Below are 26,593 nucleotides of genomic sequence, written 5' to 3'. Positions count from 1 at the left end.
CGCGGAACACGCGCGAGACGAAAGGAACGACGCGGAGTTAATTATACGCGTTATATCGCCGGGCGTATATGAAGCGGTTAATTTGGGCTGGTAAACAACGACGTCGGAATTCCGCGAGCGTGTCGCGAGCGCACAAACACCGACTGTGACGACGGCGACGGCGGCGGCGGCGGCGGAGGCGGCGGTGACGAGTCCGTGCCGCGCCGATCGTCTCGTAACAGCCGGGCGTCTGCACGTCGCTCGGTAAATAAGGCCGAGAAACGCACGAGGGAGGAAAGACGCTCCCGCCTCTGTTTCTTTCTTTCTTTCTTTCTCTCTCTCTCTCTCTCTCTTTCCTCGACGATGAGTGCGCCACGCGCAGTGCGCGCGTACACAGACGTCGGGGCCGCCGACGAGCGAACAAACGTCGGAGACAGACGGTTCGCCGACGACGGGCGACCTTGGCCGCGGCGAGGAGGTGAGCGAGGTCGGTGAGAGTCGTCGCGTCGCCGCTGGGTGCCCCTTAAGGTGCGACTTGACCAACGACGACCAGCCGGATAACGTCGCGAAGGGTGCCGCCGCCGTCTCGCGCTCGCGCGATCAGGAGCTCACCTTTCTTTCGTTTTCGTCTCTTTTGCTCCTTTCCCCCTGCCCCCCCCTCCCCCTTCCTACGCCTCTCGCGCTTTATCCGGTCATGTTTCTCTTCCTCCTCTCCTTCGTTCCTCCCTTTCTCTCCCTCTCGCTGTTTTTCGTCCCTCGTCGTATCCCAACCGGCGTCACCGCCATTACCGCCGGGCCGCCCCGGCTTTCTCTCCCTCTCCTACTTTCTCTTTCTCATACTCACGCCGCTCGCCAGTCTCGGTCTCACGGGTGCGGGTGTGAGAAATCGTCGGCGAGAGACCGGTCGACCGACCGGCCGACCGTCTCTCTTTTCCTCGTTGCGAAACGACGACTGCCGATAGGGATGATCGGCAGTCTTTCTAATATCTTGAGGGCATGCGTGTAACACGTATGCGCAATCGTGTATCGCGCGCGTACGCTCGCTCCGCTCACGTGGAACGTGATCGGGGACAATGTCGAAATTCCGTCGGGAATATCGATCGTTCTCGCTAGCCGCAGCCGCCGCGGTTTTTTTTTTTTTTTCTTTTTGCTGGATCGAGAACGAGGCCGTCCGATTACGTCACAATAGGCGCAACTAATAGAACTAATAGAACGCACGCGGAAATCAACGCCCACAAAAATGGGCTGACCCCGATCGTTTCGTCTGTTTGCCTTCCTCCGGCTCACTCGCGGGAACGAGGCAGTCAACATGTAGATATTTTTCATACGTATCTCTCTTTCCCTTTCTAACAATATTATTTTATCGATAACTGAAGAAGCAATGATTACCTAACTTATTCGGATTAAAAGCAGTTTATGAGGTAATCTTCATAAACAAATCGACTTTTACGTCCATAGTATTTTATTTCGGTACTTGATATTTTCACGCGAGATATTTAATTATAAAAATAGTTTGAGACTAGAGACAATAAAATTAAATTTTTATTCGAGAGCTATACGAATGTTCGTGAAATAGTAAGTTCCGAGAGCTTCATTATTCATTCTTAAATTTGAATGAAGAACAAATAGAAAAGATGAACGTCAATCAGTGTGATATAATGATCTGACATAAAGAACGATGATGTTTCTTTTATGAGAACTCTCTCAGAGGAGAAAAATGCCATTAATTAGACCGTATTTAAAAGTTTACGACGGATGAATAATGGCTCGAAATCATTGTGCGTTTGATTAAATATTCACGATATATTACGATTTTTTACATTTCCATTATACACTCTATCTCAAATTGCAAAAAATCCCTTACGTTAATTCTGCCCGAAGTCGAAATTAGCCAAGCTTTCGAGTCTTGCGGAATTTCGCAAACAATAGAGCGCGCCCGCCCGCCAGCGGAACCGATGCATAATACGCGAATGCAACATTTAAGAACCGGAGCGACCGCGTACGGACGTTCCATGCGCGGATTAATCGAGTAACTCGATCTACGACGCATTAATCTTGAACTGAAGCAGTATCGATCGATCGACGCCGGTGGGGACCGAAATAACGAGCCGATATAATTTCAAGCGTAATTTCATCCTCCACTGAGCGCGATGCGATGCAATGCGACGCGACGCGACGCGATGCGCGCGCGAATTAACAGGATCGATTGTAATGCCCCGTTGTTATGACTAACTCGCGCGAATTACGCGCACTTAAACGCTCGCATTGAGTCGATTTTCCGTTTGACCCTTCGGCGCTCCGTTCGTCCGGCAAACTTTTTCCTGCCGCGCTATTTATACGGGTGAAATATAACCGATTCCCGACTCCGGTGAAACAACGTTAGCGAGAGTACTCCATTGTTTCGATCCGCGCGCTCAGCGATGCATTTTGCTAACCACGGCGGAAATTCATATTCACGGATCCGATTATCGAACTCGCAGTTAGACGAGAATTGGTCCGCGATAGAATTACATGTCTAGATGGTACGTCTAGAATTTATTAGATCGCAATCCACGTTAGAGTCTAAAGTGTCACCGAATCATCTTTTTTACAGTAAAAGACCAAGTGCAATAAGGTGCTTATTTTTAAGTCGCGCTACTATCGATCTCCATCGTCGTCCATAAAATTTGACTGAATCCGCGAGTTTTGAGGCTATTTCGGTGTACGAGTCGCGCAGAGAAAAAAAAGCGTGCGAGGAGACTCGACCTTCGTCATCCTCCTCGCGTAAAATTTTTTCGAGGGACTTAAACCAATTATTATCGGTGCGGCGGAGGCGGCGGCGGCGGCGGCGGCGTCTTAATCGGAAGCCGGTCGTTCGCGAGGCATCCTCGGACGCTGCGTGGCATGGATCCAAGAGGATCGCCCGGCGGGGAAAAGAGGGGGTGGAGAGAACGAGCGTTCGCCGGGCGAGCGAGCGCGCGGAACGCGGATGATTTTTGCGTCGTGCGACGACACGCCGAGCTAATCAGCCGGTGGATCAGCACCCGCGATACACACGCACACACGGCGCGGCGTCTGGTAGCGTGGCGGGCGCGTGGGAGCGAGCGAGACGAGGAGGGAGGGAGGGAGGAAGAGAGAGAGAGAGAGAGAGAGAACGCATGGTGGTGAGACTCGACTGGCTCTCCTCGTCCTGCGGGGTGACGAGACGAGACGCGACGCGGGCACAGCGAGAGAAGGAGCGAGGGGTGAGGAGGCGGTAAATGCGGCCACTGCGCCGGCGGCGGCGGCGGCGGCGGCGGCGGCGGCGGTGGTGGCGGTGACGACGGTGGGAGCCGAAGGGGAAACGCTCTGCGGCTTTGGAGTAAATGGAGGGGTGGTGGAGGGGCACGAGGAAAGGGCGGCGGAGCCGATGGTGCTGCGGCCTGACAGACACCGGACGCGTTCAGTCTGCCGCTGAACCTGGAATGCGTCGGGTGTTGTGTCGACGAGCGTCGCCGTCGCCGCCGCCGCCGCCGCCGTCGTCGTCGTCGTCGCCGTCGCGACACGAAGGACCGCGCCGTCCCCTGCTTGCTGCTCTCCGATCTCGCGCGGAGGCGACGCCGGACTACTACCACCGCCGCACGTTTTTTTTTCCTCCCTTCCGTTCCGTACGCGAGGAACGCACCGCGAATACGAGAATACGCTCCGTTGGATTTTCACGCACGCATGCACGCACGCACGCGTGCGACTTTCGTAACGACGACGACGCTCACTGACGTTTCTCGTCTGCGGCGGGAACTCGGCCAACTGCAGCCTGTCCCTCTCTTTCTCTCTCTTTCTCCGTCCTCGCCGCACCGACTTGCTCCCCCTCTGCTTTTCCGAGGCCGTGAGACGTGAATCCACGTACGAGGGCGGAGATTCCTGATACGCGAGAGACGGTGGTTATCTCTCGACGGGAGAGGGGAGACGTACATGATAACTGAGGATCTCCTGATGGGAAGAAGATCGAGGATGGATCGTCGTCGCGCAACGGCGACGAGCGACGCGAGCGAGCGAGCGCGCGACGAGATGATTTCGGGAGTCAAGGTCGAAGCTGTCTAGACTACCGCTGCTGCCGGCTATATATCTCGACGTCATTCAACGTCTGCGAGACGGCGGCGCGCGCGCACGCTAGCCGACTTTCCGATAATACTGACTGAAGAGTGCACAGTGCGCGCGCGCGCGCGCACACACACGTGTGTGTGCCTTTGTGTGTGTGTGTGTGTGCGTGTGTGTACGCGTGTGATTCGCGCGTCTCTCTCTCTCTCTCTCTCCCGGAAATCTCTGAGAATCTCTACGAGGGAATCTCGCGTTGCAGCGAGACGACGGGGGACGGTCGCGCGGCCGGAGGGAGAGAGAGAGAGAAAAACTTCCTCCTCTTTCTCCCCTCCCCGCGCAGCGCGATATACACGGCGGCAGGGAGGGGGATAACACGACGGCGGAGAGTCGCGCTGCGCTGCTCCCATTAGACGCAGGCCGTTAAACGACCGTAACGCTTATGGTCAAGTGGGATCGCTGGCGGAGCGCGGAGCACCGGATACAATCGAATTAAGTGGGAACGGGGTCGCTTCCTCCTAACGGGCCTCGCCGATCGATCGTCGTCGTCGGTGGTGGACCAGGCTGCCTGCCACGGCAGTGTTACTTGTCCTCGGAGTGATTGCAAGTGTGACCGGTGTGTGGTTTGTCGTTACGACGACGACGACAACGACGACGACGACGACGACGACGACGACGAAGACGAAGACAACGACTAGGGCGAGAGGAACTGTTGAGTGTCGCCGGTGGTGGTGCGTTTATGTCAGCTCGACGAGGCCGACGCTCGACGTCGACGGTCAGTGGTTGTTTCCGGCACGCCGACGGCAACCTGGCGGTTCCCCCGTTCAAATGAAGCTGAGGCGTCGCTACATGCAGACGCTCGGCGTCTCCGTGAAACAGCTGCGCAGGAAACTACTCGAGCTGGGCGCGCGAATCCTCCACGTCCAGGGGTCGAAACCGCGCGACATGGCACTAGTGGTACGTGTCCCGAAAAATTGTTTCGCTGTTCTTCTTTTTTTTTTTCCCCGTACACTTTCCTCACGTCATCCAATATTATCCCCGTTGATCTTTACTTTGCGACGGCCGTGGAAAATATGTCTCGGAGGGGTTTTCCATTCCCTTCGAAAATGTCAAACATTAACGACACCCGTTTTCCGACGTAGTAGGGATCGAGATCGGTGTAAGGCGAGTAAAAAATTCGATACGCGTTTAAAGAGAGGACGCCGTCTATATCGGTACGTCCGAATATTGAATTCCTCGATCTTCCCTCGGGGCGAAGACTTGACCAGAATTTATTCGCACCTTTTCACAAACCCATCACTCAATTATTAAGCGTCCTGTTAATTAAGCCGCAAATGAAATTTCCGTTGAAGTAAAACTAATTTAAAGTTAACCGAGGAGACAAGTTCCCGCTCGGCCATTTAGACACGCTTGAAACTTAATTTTGCGAAAGCCCTTCAATTTCTAATGTAAATATCTTTATAATTAAGTTGATAAAATCGATTAAATAAGCCGTCATTAAAATTTCAAACGCGGTTATGTCGAATCATAATCACGTTTTCACGTCAATTAGCTTGCATTACTATATAGATATTACGGGGAAAAATGTACCGTCGTAATGTTGGGCAATTTTTAAATGTGTCCTCGATTCGTCTATTATTCATAGGGCGTAGTAGCGGCGGCCACTCGATTATCCAAAGACGGACCGTTGCGGTTGTACATTTACGATTGCGAATATTTAATGCCGCGGTTTTTGGCGAAAGTATTGTACGGGATTTCATTTCACCTGACAGCCAGCGCACACACAGTAGCGAAATGAATTACGACGGACGTGCGATGCGCCACGTCGGTGAAAGTGTTTTATGTGACTAGTGCGTGAAGAAAAAAAAAAATCAATTCCGCCAAGGTAACCCTCGGTGTTGCTGCACCTTGCACAGGTGATTTACATACGTAGCGTGAAGGGGTAATCGGTAGGACCCGGTGCACCCGACATAGTTTTGAATTTCAACGATCAGCCCGGTGAAATTTAATAGGCGCAGTTTCCATACATAGATTTTCCCTACATTCCACAAACTTTGGATTAAAATACGTTGCTCGTTTATAAAAGATTTGCTGCTACTTTTTTGAAAATTTAATTACTTTTATAATCTTGGCTTACGAACCTTTATATTTTTTCATTTCTCTGAAATCTTTTAGCTCTATTAACATTTGACATTGTTTAATAATATTAACATTGATCGGAATTTATTAAAGAATCTCTCTTCATAAATGTGTCGGGCTGTCTGTTAGCTACATTTTCTATAGTTATATTTCTTTTATCCCTCCGAAAATCCACGGTATATCTTTCTTTTAAATACGAAAGTCTAAGAAAAGCGATCTTATTTTCATATTAAGTTGGTTTCTGATGAGTGCAAATCAAATTTGAAAAAAAAGAAAAAAAGAATGCATGATACAACGGCTCTACATTATTCACGCTGTTCACATTTATCTCTTTTTTTTTTTTTTTTTTTTTAGAAAATGGAGGATACCTTTTTTAGTATTTAGCACGTAGCAAAATAAAAGTAGCTAAAATATTTACGGTTTATATTGATACAAATCTCGATATAAAAATACGAAAAGTAGAGTAAGATGATTAAGAATTTGAAGCGTGGACATTTAACATCTCTCGGAGTACGGAACTGGTGCACGTCCGGACGTGTATCTGGAACACCGAGACTTATTCCGTCGTTTCCCTCTTTCTCCCTCTTTGGGGGGACAGGCCGAGCGAGTGTCGCGACGATGAGGGCGAGGTGGGACGAACGAGGGGGTGGAAAGGCGCGCTCGCGTCGAACTCGGAGCGAGAGGTGGTATAATAAAAGAAGCGGGGAACGCGAAGGAGGCCGTTACACTGTCTGCCTTGTATGTTTCTTCCGTCTGGCCCAGAATGCGAGGCAGGCTTTCACTGCAGTTTTCTCGTCTGAGTCGGCAGCTCCGCTCCCTCCACCGTGTCGTTTTCTCTCTCTCTCTCTTTCTCTCTCTCGCATACAGATGATAGTCTCTGCCTTCCGCCGCGAAAGAAAGAACGAGCGAGCGTGCACGTCGGTCGATACCTTCACGTGGCACTTTTAAATGTCATCAGCCTGCGATTTCCGAGGTCGGTCTTGCGAGCGTGAGCCTCGGAGATGGCAGCCGTTCATTAGTAGGTTCTGCGACACGCTGACCTTTAACTTTAGAGAAATCTTTTCAAACAAAAAGAGAGAGAGAGAGAGAAAAGATCACGATTTCAAAAATCTGTAAAATTTAATGAAATTTCTTTTAAATGAGGTCATACAATCTACTCTATAACATGCAAAGGGTGGTATAGTACAGAATTTATAGCACTTAAAATTAACTGGAAAACGAGGCCATCCATTTATGCTTAAATGCTTAATCGTCCGAAATAATTAATATTTTATACTAGATATTTTCATAATTTAATAAGAAACGCTCGAGTTATCATTTATTCATAATTGTAATTTTCTTTTGTAACGAATAATCGAATTTATAGGTTTATTAAATCTCAAACTGAATCGAAAACGATTTTTCATTATGAACTGTATTAGAAAAAAAAATTGGATAAAATTGTAAGAAGATAAAACATTCCTAAATAAATTTCTTGAAGTTAATTAAATACTGTGCGATATGATATCGGTAATTACATGATATATTTTATCGATAGTATTGTATTAGATGAAATGATAGTATAAAATGTAAAAATACGTCTGCGAGTATTTTCTCGTATGTATTTTCCTTGCATATTCTCTTCTCCGTAAACAAGACAATATTCTGGATCCATATATATGTTGAATGTAGTTGAAGAATCTAGCTGCTCTAACACAAATTGAAAGACACATCCCGCAGAAGATCATAAAATGGCCTTAAAGACGCTCCGTTTTATGAACCTTCTTTTCAAAGTAGAACTCCGTTTATCCATGTCTCTCTACGAAAGCGATAAAAATATCGAGTTCGTTGTAGCGTCCTCGACGACGCTTTGCGATAAGCAAGCCGTAAATATGTTATGCGTGAGCGCGAATTCGATTCATTATCGTGTATACATAGAAAGCAGTTCAACGAATGTGTAAATAGTTCATTCCTCTTTTTTTTTCGAAATATGAAACAAACAGGTTACGAGAACTAGTTCTCAATAGGATAATAAAAAATGTAGCAAGTGTGCAAACGTACATCTCTCTCTCTCTCTCTCTCTCTCTCTCTCTCTCTCTCTCTCTCTCTCTCTCTCTTAAAATACATCAGATTCTTTAATAATAATACGTAACAATAATAAATATCATGTATTAAAAATAACGTAAAAAAACTTTTTATTTCCCTATATTATTACTATTTTATTACCCTATATTGAATATCACGTGTTAAAAATAACGTAAAAATATTTTTACTTCGCTATATCATTTGAATTACAAAATAACGCTTAAATTTACAATTCGCAAATAATTGTACTAAAAAAAGAACGGGAATATTCACACAGATACAAAGTTGACTGCGTGTGTAATTTTTGCGCCGTGTCGAGATGCATCGCTTTACGTAACGCAAATGTGCACGATTATATTAATAACGCGAGGAGAAATACCGTACATTAAACCTCCCTCCCCTTCTCCCCTGCACAGAGCTCACTCCGTTCCTCAGAAAAACGCCGGCCTTTCGGTGGAGATTCGTTTAGCGGTTTAGCTGGCTCTAACGGTCGCTCTAATCGCGCTCGTTAGTATAGCGAACACGGCACGCTCGTTAACATGCGTCGGCTCGTAGAGCACGGCACGCCGCGCGCATAATTCGTGCCTATGCACAAGTACGAGCGCATATTTAATCACTATAAGTATGAGACCGTACAATGCGGGGGATACTTCTTTTTCGACTCGTCGATATAATTAAATTTGCATAAATAATGCGCAGATAAAATGAGACGTACTGCACGTTACGTATATTTTAAGTAGTACTTTCTTCGCAATTAACGAGTTATAAGTTAAATGTGCGAATAATCGAAATACAAAAATTATATACTTGGAGAAAAATCCTAATTTTTTTTTTTACTGTAGGAGTATCTACCAAAATCATCGTAAATTGAATTATTGTTATTGATTCTAGCTTTTTTTTTTACTATGTACTACTCCAGCAGAAATTAATATTTAATATTCACGTTTTACAAGGTTAATCACAAAAAATATTTATCGCAAAATCGTTTTATTATTATTCCGAGGATGTACAGTCGATGGTTTGTCTGAGAAACGCGGGTTTCTCGTAAGCAGAGTACACAGAGGTGAGAACGCGGGGAACTTGATATCTCCCCTTTTATTTTCACTCTTTTGGATAGATTTCTCCGAAGAGAGAAACCCCATGTGTCAGGTCATCATCGTGGAAAAAAAAAACGCCACGCTCGCACGTACGTCGCCTAACGTATAATGTGCAAATATTAGCTCGAATCGAAAATTGGGTCGATGGTCGGCGATATTCTTTCTCGGCCCTTTTTCGTTGTTTTCCTTTTTTTTTTCGCCCCGTTTGATTGGACTGTCTGGTCAAGAGACGTGGGAAACGGTAGCGGGAACGTTTACACAAGTGCGCCGCGTACGAGGGTGACTCGCTCGATCGCGTCTCATACATTGTACATTGAAGATATGACATTGGAGCATCTAAATCCCGCCGGGCCCGGTAAAATAAATATCTGAAACAGCAGGCGCGAGCTCTTTTCTCTTCACTTTTCTGTCTCTGACACGCGACATGTTATTTTATCTGAATGTGCAGGGAGATATGAATGTAACGGTAAAATACTTGCGAGAGTGCATCGCGAATAATTTTGATTACCAAATATCACGCAATGCCACAATCTTGCATAGTGTATATCACCAGATGTAATTTACATAGTTGACAGGAAGAATGACGTTTACTTAAATGTATGAAAAAATATGTAAGAAATATATGTGTGGATAATACTGCTGTTGAGTTATTTTCATGCGATTAAGCGCAAAAAGCACTGTAAAGCATGCAAAAAGCACGTGTTTGCTCGAAAAAAAATTTCATTCTTCAGATGATTACGTAGGTATATTTCCGCAGTATTTAATCAACTTATCCGTGAAACCCGCAAAAAATATCTGGCAATACGTGGGAAATTGTTGTGTGCGCTCGAGGCATTTATCTCACTTTGAAATCCAAATGCTCTGTGCTAATTGAAAATGTTACATAAATATCGACCATTATACAGGTCGTGAAATAGAAAACGGTTTGAGCGAAAATTTATAATGATACAGAGTTTATTTTCAAACGCCTAAAGGCAATGATTTTTTTATGCACTTTTTTGTCGTAAAAATTATTGCGCCGTTGACTTTGGTAAAATTTTACACCCATGTTATTTGGAACCATTATCGAACAAAGTTACGGCACATATTACATTCCGTTAGTTAATGCAAAACCAAGGTTACTTTAATAAATGTAAAAAGAAGCATTAAAGAATCCATCCATCACAAAATACACTTTACAAAATAGACTAGAGGATTCTCATGGCGTTTTCGAGGCCGTGAGAGACCAGTATTGCACAGAGCCAAGCATCTAGTGCGCGTTACCGTTCACTCCGGCAAGAGTGAAGGTACTCGTTTAACGAATGTCGCAAATAATCATGACGTTTTACGGCAGTCGCGCTGCCGACGACGAAAGGTTTGTGCATGCACGTATCTCTCAAGGATCTCTCGTTGATGGCGAAAGAGAAAAAGACCGTCGTGACGCATGAGAAACTCGTCGTAGGGAGCAAACACTTTGGCATTACGAGCTATTCGATTTTTTATTTTTTAAGACCGATCGCTGCGTAATGCTCTCTTACTCACGTCCAACCAGGATGTCGAATTTCAACGAGGATCTTGAAGACATCCTGATTGTACACATGCCAGATACAAGTTCTTCTAATCGAATATAAGTGGAATTTAAACTGCAAAGAAAATATGTGGTTTACTTGCATCTGTCTTGAATTGCAAATTAAATAATCTTACTTTTTACGAATTGTTTCTGTTTTTATTCTACGTTGGAGAATTCTAAATTTTATTACTACGTTATATTTTACAAATAATTTTAATTGCATTTTGTCAAACAGTATTCCCTAAAACATAAATAAATTGCTAGTATAATTTCATATTTTTATAAATAAATATAATGTTAAATTATGATATAAAAATAAATTTCAAAATTTTTTCGATACATGATACTTTATTGTCAAAGGATTTTACATTATAAAAATTTACACGAAAAATTCACATTATCAAGCAATGTTTAAAATGTAAACAAAAAGTCGTTAATATAACTTTATATTTTTTTATTAATAAAAATATATCAAAATTTTAAAATGTTTTCGATACACGGTACTCGATTGTCAGATTTTTACATTATAACAATTTGCGCAGAAATTTATTTCATCAGACGGGGTTCCCCAAAACATAAATAAAACGATGCCAATATAATTTTATATCTGTTATTCAAATTTTTTCGATACATTATATAAAAAATTTGCACAAAAGCTCACTGCTTTTGCAAAATTACGCAAAGTGCAAAACATCGCACTGGTGCACTAAGCTCTTACATAAAAACGCTAATGCGTGCAATATCTCGCGCGTATCCGCAAATTGTAATCGGGGCCCCTTGCACCTCACGCATCAGCGCGAGGTAAGCGCGGGGTAGGTCGGCGCGTTGCACGAAGAAAAAAAATATATTCTCAGCTTAGAGAATGGATGTATTCGCGCCTCCGTGCGCGCGGCGGCGATCGCCTTCGCGTCTCCACCGCCTGTCGGCATAAAGCGTAACGGCGGGATAATTTTCCCGGCCGTAAAGCGACGCTTCGCCAAGCGATGGTGCAACACAACTACGGCGAAAAGTGGAAGCGGGGAAAGTATAGGAAGGTTACGTACCTCCGCGTTGAATTATTCCACGGTAAACGGTCGCGCGGGAAAGAAAGAAAGCGGCGCGTAGCGGGGCGAGTCGCGACCCCACGGTCTTCACCCGTTCATTTTCTAATTTAGCGAGCCGCATTAGAGCGAAACTTCTGCGCTCGAGCTGAAGTCGGAAGGCACGAGGGGAAGGGACTTCTTGCCGCCCGGTAATTCAATTTAATCGCTCGATGTGAAAGGACTAAAAGACTATAGGCGGAGTTTTCTCTCTTTTTTTCTATGTTTTTTTTCTTTCTTCTTGAAAATTCTACACGGAAAGAAGGTGCACGAGAGTTAACGAAATTAGCAAAGAGGAGAATTCGCCAATATGTTACATTAATTAAAAGCACTTCGCTTGTGAAAAGGAGGGGAAGAGATTTTCCACGTCTGAAGTGGAATAATTCTTTTTCGCTAATCAGCTACCGTTAAACGCCGAGCCTTTTTAGCGCCGAGCGGCGTTTATCTTTATAATTTACAAGCGAGAACAATACGGTAATACGGTTCTTAACAGCGGCCGCGACTTCCGCGTCGGGGATCACTTATCCCCGGTCTAAAAAGCACGGCGCGGCGCGGCGCCGCGAGACGTTTAAAGGACGTGTCGCAACGGCCGCGTCTAGACGGGTCGCTGACGCTATTATCCGGGCCTCGTTAATGCCTTATCTCTGCCAAATGGGAAGCATTCTACGCAACGGCGGCGAATTGCGCAAACGCGCTCGCCGTACGTTGCACGCGCACGGTAGCGGGGGTAGGTCGGCGCGTTGCACGAAGAAAAAAGTGTTCTACCTACGCGCCCGGCGGATTGCGTCACGTTCTTGCGCTCTTTTCTGCCTCTCCCGTTTCCTAGCCTATTGACCGCCGGACACGCATAATTAATCCCCTATAGACACCGCGCGTGCACGCATACACACACACACAAACACGCATCATGCACGCGTCGTCGATTGTACACGCGACGTTCACCGGCGCGACGCGACGCGACGCTAATGTTTCCGGAGCTCTCGCGCGATCGCGCGCGACACGCGACATCGCGTCACACGGGGCGACTTGTATGTAATTCGCGGGAATTCTGGAAATCCTGAAACAATCGTCCTGCCGTCTCTCATTATTCCTTCGAGAATCTTCCGGTCGCGTGCACGTTCTGCCGATGCACGCTGCTTTCGTTCGTGGAATTGCACAGCTAGCTGCTTTATTTCTCATCTCGCGGAAATTACGCAGACAGATTATTTGTATTCTTACATTGTGGAAAATATATGTTCCACCTGTAATCTAAATTATTTTATTTTATTTTTTTCAATTTCGTGAATCATTTTCCGCGATACGTGCTCTTAAAAGTATTTAGAATGTAATAACAATCACACTGCCGTGATTTATTTTCTTTGTGGTTAATTCGCGAACGAGAGGCCGATCCCACATTAATTTTATCAGATATGACGTTTTATCCGTTCATCTGTACTTCTTGTCTGTGACGTTTTTGCGTTAAGTTATCGAGGGGGAGTGAAAATTGGACAAATAGCAGATGACACAGCGATTGCGTAACGAATATGACGTAACTTGCGTGCAGCTTTCCGTAATGCAAACATAACGGGAGTTAGTCACTTCATAAATATGGCAATGTCAGACGCCACGGACTGGCGTCATGCAAATTGGGAAATTCACGAAAGGTCTCTGATGCATACGCGGCGTAGGTTTGTTCCTCTTTCGCGTTCGCGTATCATTTGGCGTAGTCGCGACGTACCGCAACCGAAACCGTTAGATCATCAAGTTCTGCACGAGGAATCCCTGCATATTCATATCCTCGAAATACCCTAGGGTATATGCTCCCGACGTTGTTTCCCTTTATAAATTAATAATGCGCAATCGATATTCAATATAAAACAAAATAGTTAACTTTGCAAACAGTTGGGAAAGGAACTAACTTATGAGGAATATTTTTTTTGCGTCGTTTGGATTTTGCAAGGATTTCAGACAAATCAGGAAAATTGATCGTGAGTATTATAAGAAACGGCTCTCACCAAGAGAGCCGATTAATGGGCGGAGAATGATGAAACGCGTCTATAAAAGCGCGCAGTCTGAATAGTTCATTGTTTAAAACATTGAAAATCGTTGCGCGACTGCAGATAATTTTCCCACGATCGAACGCTCTTTGCGGGGTCAACGCGAGCTCTCGGCGCAATGTACCGGGCTTTATTATGCTCGCTCGCAATGCAGAACGTCAAGCGGCTTGATTTACAGTCACTCGGTATTGAAGGCAAAGTATTGTATAAAATACGATTCCGCCTTGTCGATCGACGAAATGTTCGCGCTGAAAAAGTAAGAGAGGTAAAAAAAGGAATGTAATAATATCAGTGATACTGATTACAAAAAATATGTATTTCCATAATGTATGAAGATATTAAGTAGCAGTAATAATTTATAATAATTGTTATCGCTGAATTGCTTTCATAGTAGTTTCAAATGAGTTTTTTTTAAGTAATGTACAGTAATAAACTAGTTTTTACATCAGATGATTTCTAACATTTTAATTTCGATCAGTTTTATTAACCAACACATTTTTTTATATACCGCTATTCATAGTAGATGAAGTTACCCAGACGGGATTGTTATCTCATGGAGCTAATTGTAAGAAAAAGGGTTCTTCCCCTTCGGTGATGTCTGCGTCACATTTTCAGTATTTTTATACAACAATAAAGTTCTAGTTATTTGTAAAAAAATATTTAAAATCTTGATAATTAGATGTAAAAATACACCGTCATTTTTTGTTTCTATCAAATTTGAGATTTATGAGTTCTCTATTACTTTTCAATGTGTAAGTCACTTTAATTTTGACTTGCAAAAGAGAACTCGTATTTTCTTTTGTTAAAATTGCAGTAAAAGTAAGCAGCAAGTAAAAGACACAAAAAGGAAGATTATCTTAAGTTCTTACTCTAAGGCTCCTTGTTTTCCGAATTTCCAATTTTGAACTATTGAATTTATGATTTCTTGTTGCATACAGATACGATTTCCCACATGGAATCGTGGTCAGAGCTCTTGTGACTCGTTGGACTTCGATATGTTTGCTCGACATTGGTTTGCCGTCACTCCGTATCGTCGGCACGACTTTTTTGCCTCGGAGATTTTTCTCGATCCGAGGAGTGCACTTATTCCGAAGTAGTCGAAACAATCCGGCCCCTTATCGCTCGCGTCCCCATCATATCCGCGCTCCATTCTCAATCCCCTTTTCCCCCTCGTGTTCATATTCATACGAGTAAATCGTTTTTATTTGCAGTTCGCGAAGAACGCGGAGACGGCGCGATTCTGACTTCGTCGCTCTTATTTTCTCCCCGCATCTCCGTTGTTCGGGGGAATTGTCGCGGATCGGAGATGCTTACGTTGTTTCTTTAATACGCCTCGCTTGCACATCGAGCGAGAAATCGATCCGTTCTGCTATTGACACTAGGGTGACAGTCACAAAACACTTATCTTAGAAACGCTTATCCGCTAAGAATTGCAATTAGATTATATAATAACTAACAAGAGAAACGCAATAAGCAATTTAAATCATCTTTATCTCCATGTCAGCAACACATTATCGGAATCGCATTTTGATTCAGGATACAAAAAGAGTGCAAAATTTGCGATTTGCAAAAAGAGAAAGTGAGTTTATCTCTGTGTAAAAATTGAGAAAGACAGACTTGTAAAATTGAAATGGAATTATTTCCTCTTTAGAATCTTAATTTCTTTGACGTCATTTTTCTAAATTTTCAAAAAAAGTACATCGGATTAATATAATTTTCTGAATGTCCGTAAAAAAATGGAGACATTTAGATAATTACATTACAATTTTTACAGCACGAAAATAATCCGCAATGGAAAAAGTGTTCATTTAACAAACGAGTCATTGATCATCGACCTTTAGACTACTACAAAAAAAATCGATAGCGTTTAACTCTTTCTATATAAAACTTTCCAGACGAGATGACCCCAAAAGCCGTCCAGTCAGACTTCATAATAAATTCCAAGAATACACCTAATAAAATATATACGCGTCTCTCTTCTCTTCTCCTCTCTCTCTCTCTCTCTCTCCCTCTCTTTCTCTCTCTCTCTCTCCCTCTCTTTCTCTCTTTTTCTCTCGTAACAGTTAAATTTAGGAAACGTATATGGGCTACGAGAGTGTGTTAACGAAAGTTATTTAGGGTCGTACGATTCGTTGAGCCGATAATGTAACGAATTTTTGCTTGCGATTTAACTGCAAATGAGTGTGTGAAACACTAAGACGTGAAAGCGCACATACGACAATCTTTATGAAGCCACGATAATGATTTCTTCACTCTTTAATTACTCGGATGACATATATCGTAATCTCGTTATCTATAAACCAAGGAATCATGGTTCGAACTTTAATTGAGCAGAAAATGCTCTATACTTTTAATCCGTATGTAATAGCTAAAAGTATTTGTATATTTTTCATTTATATATCTAACATCATTACTTTAAAGCACCTAGGATCCGTTGAAAATCGCATTGATTTTATTTTTCTAAACACTGAAAGAAAAAATTTATTGTAATTACTATAATTTAACTATTATTTAGAGTCATTTTCAATATCAGCTATACAAGGTGTCTCGAATGTTATGAGTCAAAATATCATAGCAACAGAGTTGTCGGAAAATTAAATAAAATAGTTATTTTTATTTTAAATAGTTTTTGAGATAAGGATTTAAAATTAATCAGAGATTAAGTTGAGTTGGTTGTTATAATCGATCACTAATACTATTTGCTCGGGCGATTTACGGATATGCAACTGTCTAAATATAATTTGTTATTGATTAACTTTAAACCCATGGATCTCAAAAACTTATTTGAAATAAAAATTTATAAATAGAAAGAGAGAGAGAGAGAGAGAGAGAGAGGTGTACGCGTGAGATTCTACAAATAAATATTTTACTTAGTTTTTCAAGAACTTTCCCGTTACACCATTTGAATTTCGAGACATATGTAATTGTTTTAACCATGCAAATTGTAGCTACTAATTATTATTATTAATAAATAAATAAATAATTAGTAACCACATAATTATTTTGTCATAGAATTACAGATATCAAAAATTTCTCTATGTGTAAAAGAGGCGAGTTAACGCGAACATATGAATTTCTTACGAATCTTGAGAGTCGAACTATTCGTAGAGAATTTGGGGCATGTTCGTGGACGCGAGGAGAGGTCGGCGCGACATAATGCGATGCGACAGCGGAACCGATTTGTCTCGGCGGCCTTGAGCGATAACAATAATTGGCAGTGCGATTACATTCGCATCGCGGACAAAATACTGTCGCCGCGCAATAGATTAGAGTCTCTAATAGCACTGGTCGACATATCGTGGAAATCTAATCTAATCCTTTAGCCACGAATACACATTCGTGCATAGTGTGCGCTGAAATCTACACTCTTAATCTGGATAATGCCAGTCTGATGTGGCATCAATCTATTTCTCATATGTTAGTAATGTTAAAAAGGAGAAAACTCAACGTGTCTTAGGAAAAATTAATACTTTGAATCTCTCCTTCTTGATCGAGCATTAAGAACTACCAATTAAATAATGAACTGTAAAATATTTAATCCTTAAGACGAGATTGAGATATAGAATTTATTATCTTAGGAAGTCATAAAATTAGATCGCGATATGGGAGAATAAAATAAACATGAAAAAAATATATTTAAAAAATATATATTAAAGATATAATTCATACATTAAAAAAAAAAACTTTTTTCACAGATGGATAATATATTTGATACAGGCATTATGAATGTCAAGTACAATATTCAAGTAAAATTAATTTTTCTCGAATTTCACGGGGGATTTCATCGTCTTCTTACAATGTTCGGAAACCGTTTCTGTGCGCTGGAAGGATTTCTTTTTTTAGAACGACCTTTATGCGCGAAGGTGTTAGCAGGTGCTGCGAAAGTATAGTCGCAGCGCTTTACAGCGAGTGCATGATGTATCCCCGGTGCATTGCCCTCATGCAGGGTGGCACGTTCTCCTCGATCGATACGTTTTACCAAACGACAACGACGACGACGACGACGACGACAACGAAGAAGACGAAAACGACAACGAGGACGTTCGAAAGCGTTTGCGAGCCAGCGATTCTCAAAACCTTACAATTTTTCAAGCGCAACAATTACATCACATATAAACTGACAATCGGAAATTTTATCTGCTGCATTATTAAAGCATAAACAGTAAAATATTAACCATATTTGAAACAACATTTCAAAAACAAGTAAATAATTTGTAATAATATTTTCAATTTAGATATTTGACATTGTTTATGTTTGAAACTTGTGATCTGCGAGATATTATCTGGCTGGAAAAATCCTTGACGGTTTATTCTTTAAATAACGCAGTTAAATAAATAGTCGTTTGATTATTTGAAGTGCGTGAGTGTCGTGAATGACGCCGGGTAAACAAGAAACAAATGTAATCACGCTGAATCCGATTTGTACGATGCGATCGTGACAGGAGCAGGTAGTAAGAAGACTTACGAGCGGCATTTCAGCTTGTTATCGACGGATCAGTATCGCCGGCCGGAATCGTAAAAGAGATGTCTGCGCGATGCGCGAATTGATTGCGATATAACGCCAGTGGAAGCTTTTACGAAAGGAAAGCAGTTCTCGTGCACACGAACGTGACACGCCTCAATTTCAGCCCTCGATATTCGGATAAAGAGATCGACGCGGTGAACGGTGACACATCTCACGCGGATTTCGCTTTAATCTCTTCTAACAGGTAGAACATAAGAATGAAAAACAAAGATATATCACCTGCGTTTTTAAGATACACATTTGCACATTGCTTATTCGCCGCAACAACTACATAATTCAAAAATTGTCATTGTCTAGTTATTCACGAAAAAAAAAACTGATCCTTAGAATTTTTTGTTAGTAATATAATTAAGTTTAAAAAAAAAAAGAGAAATGAGAAAAATATTTTGCATCAGAAATGTCATAAGTTAAAAAAAAAATATTTTTATAATAGATGAGAGAATTCAATACTACTAATGAAGAGATAATGATACTTTTATTCTTTCTACAATTAGATATTATACCAAAATCGCAATTAAAATTCACGTTTTAATGATTTTAATGAATTTTTAATTCATTAGATATTATTATAATAAAAAAATTCTTTCTTTCACATATGTATTTTCTTACGTGAGCTCTTACTGGTTAACGATTCAAAACATTTAAACTTATTTTTTGGAAACCTTGTTTTTTGAGTTATATATCGTTATTTGCAGCAAATCAACGAGATACGTAATCATTTCTTATTTTTATTTTTTTGCTATACTTAACAAATCTCTCTTATAAATTATATATTACATTTTCGCTCACCCTGAGACATCAGGAGATGTTGGAATTCACGTACACACTTTGTCTGAAATACACAATGTTTGCAACAAACGCAAGATTAAGGCGACGGCGACGAGAAGATTGCGTAATCTAAAAGACACGCAAACGGGCGACGTCGAAAATTATACGCGCTTTATCGACGACACGCGATTGGCTTAACGTATATTTTAATCGTTGTTTGTTTGTCGGTATAAAGCGCGACATTGATCGAACTGTGGTAGGTAGCGCGTCGCAAATATTGTGCTTTCTTTTTCGCAAATACTTTCAGGAAGAAATTATTTTCGGCAGATTGGATGCATGGGAAAAGAAGCTCCGTGCATAATTTCGCACTTATATCTCGCAAAACATTTTCTTCTTCCAAAAGTCCAACGATCATTTTCATTTCTTCTCTCTTGCAGAGACAAATAATTCTTTTTATTTTTCCCTCCTCCCCCTTTTTAAATTGGTTCCGGTACAATCCGTTAGTCAGCAAAATAAAAGTCAATTATTTACAATTATCGGCCAATCAGCGGCAATTACTCGCGAGATAACTCGCGTCGTCGCTTTCGATTTCGGTGTTCGCGATTGTCGGCCCCCGTTATCTCTCTCTCTCTCTCTCTCTCTCTCTCTCTCTCTCTCTCTCTCTCTCTCTCTCTCTCTCTCTCTCTCTTTTCTTTCTCTCTTTCTCTCTCTCGGCGGCGAAAATAAACGACGATGCGGCGCGGCGCGGCGGTTCGTCGATCGCGTAACTGCTGCATGCGAAGTCACACATCCACACACGAAGCTCCTCGAAATACCGCTTTGTCGTCGTCGCCGGGGTGACTTTGACGTCCTGGGAACGAGGGAGAGGGGGAGGGGGGTAGCACGAGGGAGATGTAAGTTTCTCGGGGCGTATAATACTCGCGAGCGTACGAACGATCGATGGCGACGAAGTTTACCCCTTTTCTGAAACTGCAATTTCAATCGAGCCGGCGCGGCGGAACGACGACGACGATGACGATGGAGCGTCGTCACGTTTCAAGCGAGCGGTATCGAGCGAAGGGCTGCGCAACTGCGACAGCGAAACTAGCGGTTTTATGGTCCACCGAGGTGCCAGCGTGGTTCGGGGAGCCATAAAGTCCGTTACAACATCACCGTCCGCGGGCTTTTGCGAGCGGCGCTATGGCGTTTCGAGCACCAGCATCAGTGCCCGTGCAAGCACCGTCGTCGTCGTCGTCGTCGTCGTCGTCGTCCCTTCGCCCTTCGCCCGCTCGCCGGTTAACTCTATCTCCGATCGATCGAACGAACGACCTCGCGCGCGCCGCTCGTCACTCTTTCATCTTCTCTCGCTCGTCCCCGGCGCATCCGGGTGGCTCGCTTCTCGCCCAGGCCAACGTCGTGTTTCGTCGCCGACGAAAAAATTCAATCGTTACGCAATATAGGACGGAAACGTTGAAAAAAAAACGTTGGAAACACGGCGTGTCGTTCAAGAATAAACGACATGGCCGAAAAACGAAAGCAATTTCTATTTTACAATCACTTAGGTTTATAGGTGGGATCTGTTTTGTTGGAATGTTTTTTAAGGTACAAGAAACGCTTTACTTTGCAGTTACATCCATAATAGATTCGATTGTGGAACCATGTGTCGAATTAATGAGTTCTGAGGGCTAATATTTAAGCTATTTTCAACTGAAATTTGGATGACTCGCGTCACGGCGATACAATATAACATGTACAAATCTAATCAAATGATCCGCCAGTTTTGAACCAGAATCGTGGAAAGAGATGGAGGGAAATCACATATGCACCAAATATAGCATATTCCTATATTCGGCACATATAATTCCTTTTACTGGAAGAGTGACATTGGTTTTCGTTGCTCTCCTTTCGAAATACATTTGGATGAATTTCTCTTTGGATTAGCAGCATCCCTATTCTCCACAAGAATGTACTCCAAAAATCCTTTTCTAACTTTTCAATTTTGTCAAGAAAACTTTTCTCTTTTGAAGCCGGTATTCATGGTCGAATTTTATTTCAAGAGCATCTCAAGCAATGTCTTAAGATACTAATACGGCTCTGTGATGGCATCTTAAGACAATACTTAAGATGATCTTAAATATAAGACCCGACTATGAATACCGGCCTTAGAGATAATAAAGAAATTCATATTCTCTCGAGTTTTTCGTTTGAAAGATAAAACATTTTTTTTAATACTAATTATTTGCCATGATTGTATTATTTTACGTAGGTAGTAGCAATATGATACTTACATAAACAAAAATTAAGCGTAGAACAAAGTACGTGAATTTATAAAAATTTATTAATACAATATATATTAGATAAGAGATACATTAGATTATTATACTTATCAGTTTATAAAAAGCGCGCTGGAGAAACTTATATTGGTATCGGCCAACGATTAATATTATTGATCCTAAATCCTAATGCGTATCTTCAAGTGCCTTAGTAAAACGGCTGATATATCATTTCAAGACAATATTTTACGCTTTAAGTCTTTGTCTTTAGTAACACCCTCATAATAACAGCCTCATATCTCAAGTCTTAAGTCACAAACAGAATCGCTGTTCAGTTTAAGACTTGAGACACAAGGCAGTTATTATGCGTTACTAAAGACGAAGATTTAAGTGATAAATGAAACATTGTTTTAAAATTATAAGTTAGTCATTCTGCTAAAAGCCTAAAGCACACGAAGTGCATAGAGTAACACAAACATAACACGAGACATGGTGTTTATCACTGGGAAAACCTGGAAGACTTGAAATTTTTTTTATCCGAGGAAAATTATTTATCTAACATATACTTGTATTGGCGTTCACCGCGATAAGATTCACACACACGCGACAAATAATAAGATAATAAAAGTAAGTTTCAAAAGAGATTGTTTAAAATTATATCATCAAGTGAGAAACGTGGATGTGATAGGCGATTAGCATAATCATTCGTAAAAATTGGGGATGAGAGGCAAGGATTATAACTTGCATAAAACGCGAGTGTTCCGCGATAGCATTATTGGAACACAAGAACGCTTGATGGTACTGGACGATGAACAATTCTGAAAATATCTCTGATCGAAGGGTCCTCCCGCGCATCTGCATTACATTGGCATAACGAGCGAGCGTGATGTTATGCTGCAAGTCGATCGATACGAATGGTACGCGAGCATTCATCCCTCTGTGTGTCAGTCGCTCTTGTCGTTGCTGTCTCCGCCGCGCACCCTCGCTCTGTTGTCGTCGCAGCAACAGCCGCCGCCGCCGCCGCATCCCTCTTCCGCTTTCCCTTTCGACGGCCTCGGACGAGCGCGAGAATGCGAGCGGAGGGGTGCTGAAAACCCCTTTAAAGCTTTAACGCGACCGACCGACCGACCCATCAGTCATTAATGCGCGCACGTGCCAGCGAATGTTCGCGCGCACAAGAGAGAGAGATTTCTGCATTGACTCTAGCTCGTTAAATCGCGATCAAGTTATCATAAAAAGTCATATCGATAGAGAACGTTCTTAACTTCTGTTTAGAGCTGCAGCCGATGAGCTTTATGTTTGGGAGAAAAATCGATGAAATAAAGAATGCCTTTAAAGTTTTCTGTGTTCTTATTACCACAAAAAAAAAATAATGTTATTTATATACAATATACTATATATAATTGTGAATATTGTATGTTGTTTTAAATTTAAAAAAAGTTTCAAAATACTGAAAAAAGTAAAAGTGCCTTATGACAAATGTTGACTGTTGTAACGCCATTGCATAACTGCAAACTATTAAACAAATCATTCCATAAGTAATCACCAGAATTCCTCATCTGATATGAAGATTACGAGTGGCCATTTAAAACTATTCAGTGAGCAATTTTTATTTACAAAAAAAAAATATATGATGTTCAATGAACTAGGACTAGAGTATCGGTGATACGTTTACATATCGAGAATGCAAAAGATCTGTAAATTTGGCCATAAATATCGCGATTGGTATTTTCGGACACGCGGCGGTGGGCCGCGGCTTTCACGGTCGTCGCTGTACGCACGATCGATCTATTTCGATCTTGCGACCTATTGGCGCGAACGTGCGAACCAAAGACGCAACGCGGAACGAAAAGGAAAGCGCGCGCGTGTTGCGAGTGCGTTTGCACACGACCTCGTTCCTTCGCCGTGCTCGCCGGCACTTGAAGCTCGTACGACCTTCCCCGTTTTACTTCTCGAGGTGTACACGGACCACGCCATCCTGTGGTATCGCCAACTGTCACGACGTGACGTTTCTCGGCCCGCCTCTCGTACGCGTGCGTGCATGCGTGCGTGAGCAGATGTTTTAAACCGGATCCGCGCAGGGTACGAGCGAAGAAATTTTTTGCTGGAAGTAAGAGAAAACGATCGAGTTCGGCTAATCGAGAGGTTTAACTGAGACACAATTATCTGAATTATACAGAGTCCCAAATTACATCACAATTTAGAATCACGCGGATTCTAGGAAAAAGATAGATATTAATCAAATTTAAAGGAATTTTTGCAGAGACCTGTCGAATAGAGAAGACTGTCGAAGTGCAGAATTATTTGCATAATTTCTCGAATTTACGTTATGAACTTTATAATGCGCGATTTAAAACTTAATTTGTCTTCATATCTACATGTAAATTAGTATTATACAAGTTACTCGAAATTAATTTCGCAAGCAAAAAGTATCTCCATCGGTTTTTTTACTTTCAATAAAATCTGTTTCTATTATCATATGCATATATTTACTACATATATAAATAAATTGATAATTTTTATTTAAAGCAATGCGCGCGTTTCACGACGGCCACGATTACGAATCAAAATACTTTTGCGCGCGTACCCGGTTCGATTGTACAAATAATCTACAACATCGCGGAGAAATTAATCCTGCGGATATAATGATATGATTTATATGCAATCATTTACGTGAGCCGAGTGCATCGGCACAGCACTAATATTTATATCCACGTATAACGGGCGCTCTCTCCTGATCGAATGGTCGAGCAATTTCATTTTGTGTACTAATTTATTCACGGCCGTACAGTCGAGGGCTCACGATCGCGGCGACCCTTTCCTCGGCGCCGGATAATAGCAGTCACCGCGCGTGTACGCTTTACACTGGAACCTCGTAATAGAGCACGAGCTTCTATGCCTTATAACGAGGTAAACCCTCCCCACTTCATTCTCAAACAGTGAAAACCATGAAACACGCCAATCGTGTTGTATTGCTGTTTCCCCCCCACTCAGGCTACTCACGTGCGTCGAGCGCATATGGAGTGGATTTTGCGCGCTATTTCGACCTGTATCATAACGAACAAGCATCATTGTATTTTTTGGCACAAATACCTTGCGTCGGAACCACGCGAAATTTGGAGCTTTCTCTTCGGAGCTTTTTTTTTATCTTTTATCCCAAAACATTTAGGGCGAAATAATCGCGAATGTGTGAAGCGCGAGATCGCATTAAAGTTCATTCCCGAACTTTTGGAGGAGATCCTTTGTCATTGAAAGACCGACAAAACGAGAATCCTCGATGGAGGCAACCCTCGCCTATTTCGAATATCATCACTAGATGACTCCCAGTGACATTTATTTTCGCTTTTAATATTATCAACTTCATTTTTATCAACTATCCTGTTTATCAGTCATTTTTGTTTATTTGTAGAAAATAAAACGATAATATCATTACGCAGATTAACAGCAACAGGAAATTTTGCAACGACGCGCGACGTTTCCACGCGATTATGTATCGCGCTACATATTCCAGCCTTTTTAGAAGGCGTAAACACGATCGTTGATTTTGCAGATGCTGTCGGTGAGCCAAGGAATGGAGGTCGGCAGCAGCGGACGCGGTGCATCGGCGGAAGATGACCCGACCGCCGGTGCGGTCGGCAGTGGAGTCGGCGGCGGCGGCGGCGGCGGTGGCGATGGCGACGATGCCAGAAGGCGTCGGGATATACAAGCGGTAATGATCGCCGCGGCGAGGGACCGCGCGATCCGTGCGGAGAGTGTCCGGCACGATCTCGCCCTCAATCTGCCGCCGCGACTCGAGCTCCCGGACGGCGAGGAACACCCGTACGGGACGCACCCGGATCTTCACCTTCGTAACCCGGAACAGGTGAGAGCGGAGAATTGGAGTTGGGTGGACTCGGCGCGAATGCCCTTTAACATTCGAACCGTTTGCATAAATTTTCCTCTTTGTCCTTTTTTTTTAGTTTTCTTTTAATTATTGTCGTTCATTTCTTGCAAAAGTGTTTGTTTAGATAACCGATTTCTCTAGAATTTATTACTTTTATTATTAGGGCTGTTATATTTAACCCTAGGTAGAGACACGTATATTTTTGGTACCTTACGTAGACACCTATGGATCTATGAGACCTGAGAACTTAATCGTTTAATAAAAATTTAATAACAAAAATGACAGAGTTTTAAAAATCTCTCGAGCTCTACAAACCCATAGGTGTCTATCTAGGGTTAAGATTACACAGAATTTCAATATTATTAGTCTTAAAAGAAAGCGCGACGTATTATTCTCTAAGTCGAAAATAGTAACTTTCTAATAAACATTGCTTTTTACAAGTGTAACGCTGTAAGATGTTTGCAGTACATCAACATCGCAGCATATTTACACGCAATGTCTTCGCTGTCCGTTTGCCTCACGGCCAGGAGAATGACCGAAAAACATATTTATTTATTCACTTCCTGTCCCTCCACGAATTCTCAGGTTCAAGTACTCATTATGCCCTGTCATCATTACGCAAGCAGGAATATTAAACTTCAAACCACTTGCACGATTGCCTTAAGGTTACTGCAATCACCGTAACTGCAATATACACATACACAAATTTACATTCTAGAAATTATAGCCTAAAGATATACAAAATATACAAAAAATAGTTTAGTTGCTTACAAGATCCTAAACTGAGATTGATCACTTAATTTTAAATTATAAATTTAATTTAAATTAATTTAAAAAATTAAAAATTAAATACGACATTTAAGAAATCAATAATATCTATCTCAGAAATTTTGATGAATAAAAAAATTAATAAATTTTTGGATATTTTTATAATAAAAATGTCTATGAATATATATATATAATATACACATATATAATCATAATTTTTGATGAAGTAAATTTATACAATTCATTTAAACATTTTATTTTTTATATTATTAATTTGAAAGCATGAATTTAATATATTAATAACTTTTTTTTTATTATATATTTCATGAAACAATTCTTAAAAGCGCATTAAATTTTCTTTACTTTGTATCCTTTAAAGAATTCTATCTTAGATTTTTATT

The 26,593-nt window shown here is 42.0% G+C and overlaps 1 protein-coding gene and 1 long non-coding RNA gene across 3 annotated transcripts in view; one reads left to right on the top strand and one right to left on the bottom strand.

Annotated features, from left to right (window-relative positions):
• LOC105829083 (mitochondrial distribution and morphology protein 34) overlaps window positions 1-26,593 on the top strand; it is a 77,350-nt gene that overhangs the window by 45,666 nt on the left and 5,091 nt on the right. The window contains exon 3 of the mRNA XM_036284410.1: window positions 25,092-25,403. Within this exon, the coding sequence (XP_036140303.1) occupies window positions 25,092-25,403 (312 nt within the window). The remainder of the gene's footprint in view (window positions 1-25,091; window positions 25,404-26,593) is intronic.
• Window positions 5,024-26,593, bottom strand: part of LOC118644808 — a 47,383-nt gene continuing 25,813 nt past the window's right edge. For both annotated transcript variants that reach the window (XR_004962586.1, XR_004962585.1), the window contains exon 2: window positions 5,024-7,281. This is a non-coding gene — a long non-coding RNA (uncharacterized LOC118644808). The remainder of the gene's footprint in view (window positions 7,282-26,593) is intronic.

This window comes from Monomorium pharaonis, chromosome 3 (genome assembly GCF_013373865.1).
Source record: "Monomorium pharaonis isolate MP-MQ-018 chromosome 3, ASM1337386v2, whole genome shotgun sequence".
NCBI classification, from domain to species: domain Eukaryota; kingdom Metazoa; phylum Arthropoda; class Insecta; order Hymenoptera; family Formicidae; genus Monomorium; species Monomorium pharaonis.
Note: the sequence above shows the minus strand (reverse complement) of the source record. Positions and strands in the feature narration are given on the sequence as shown.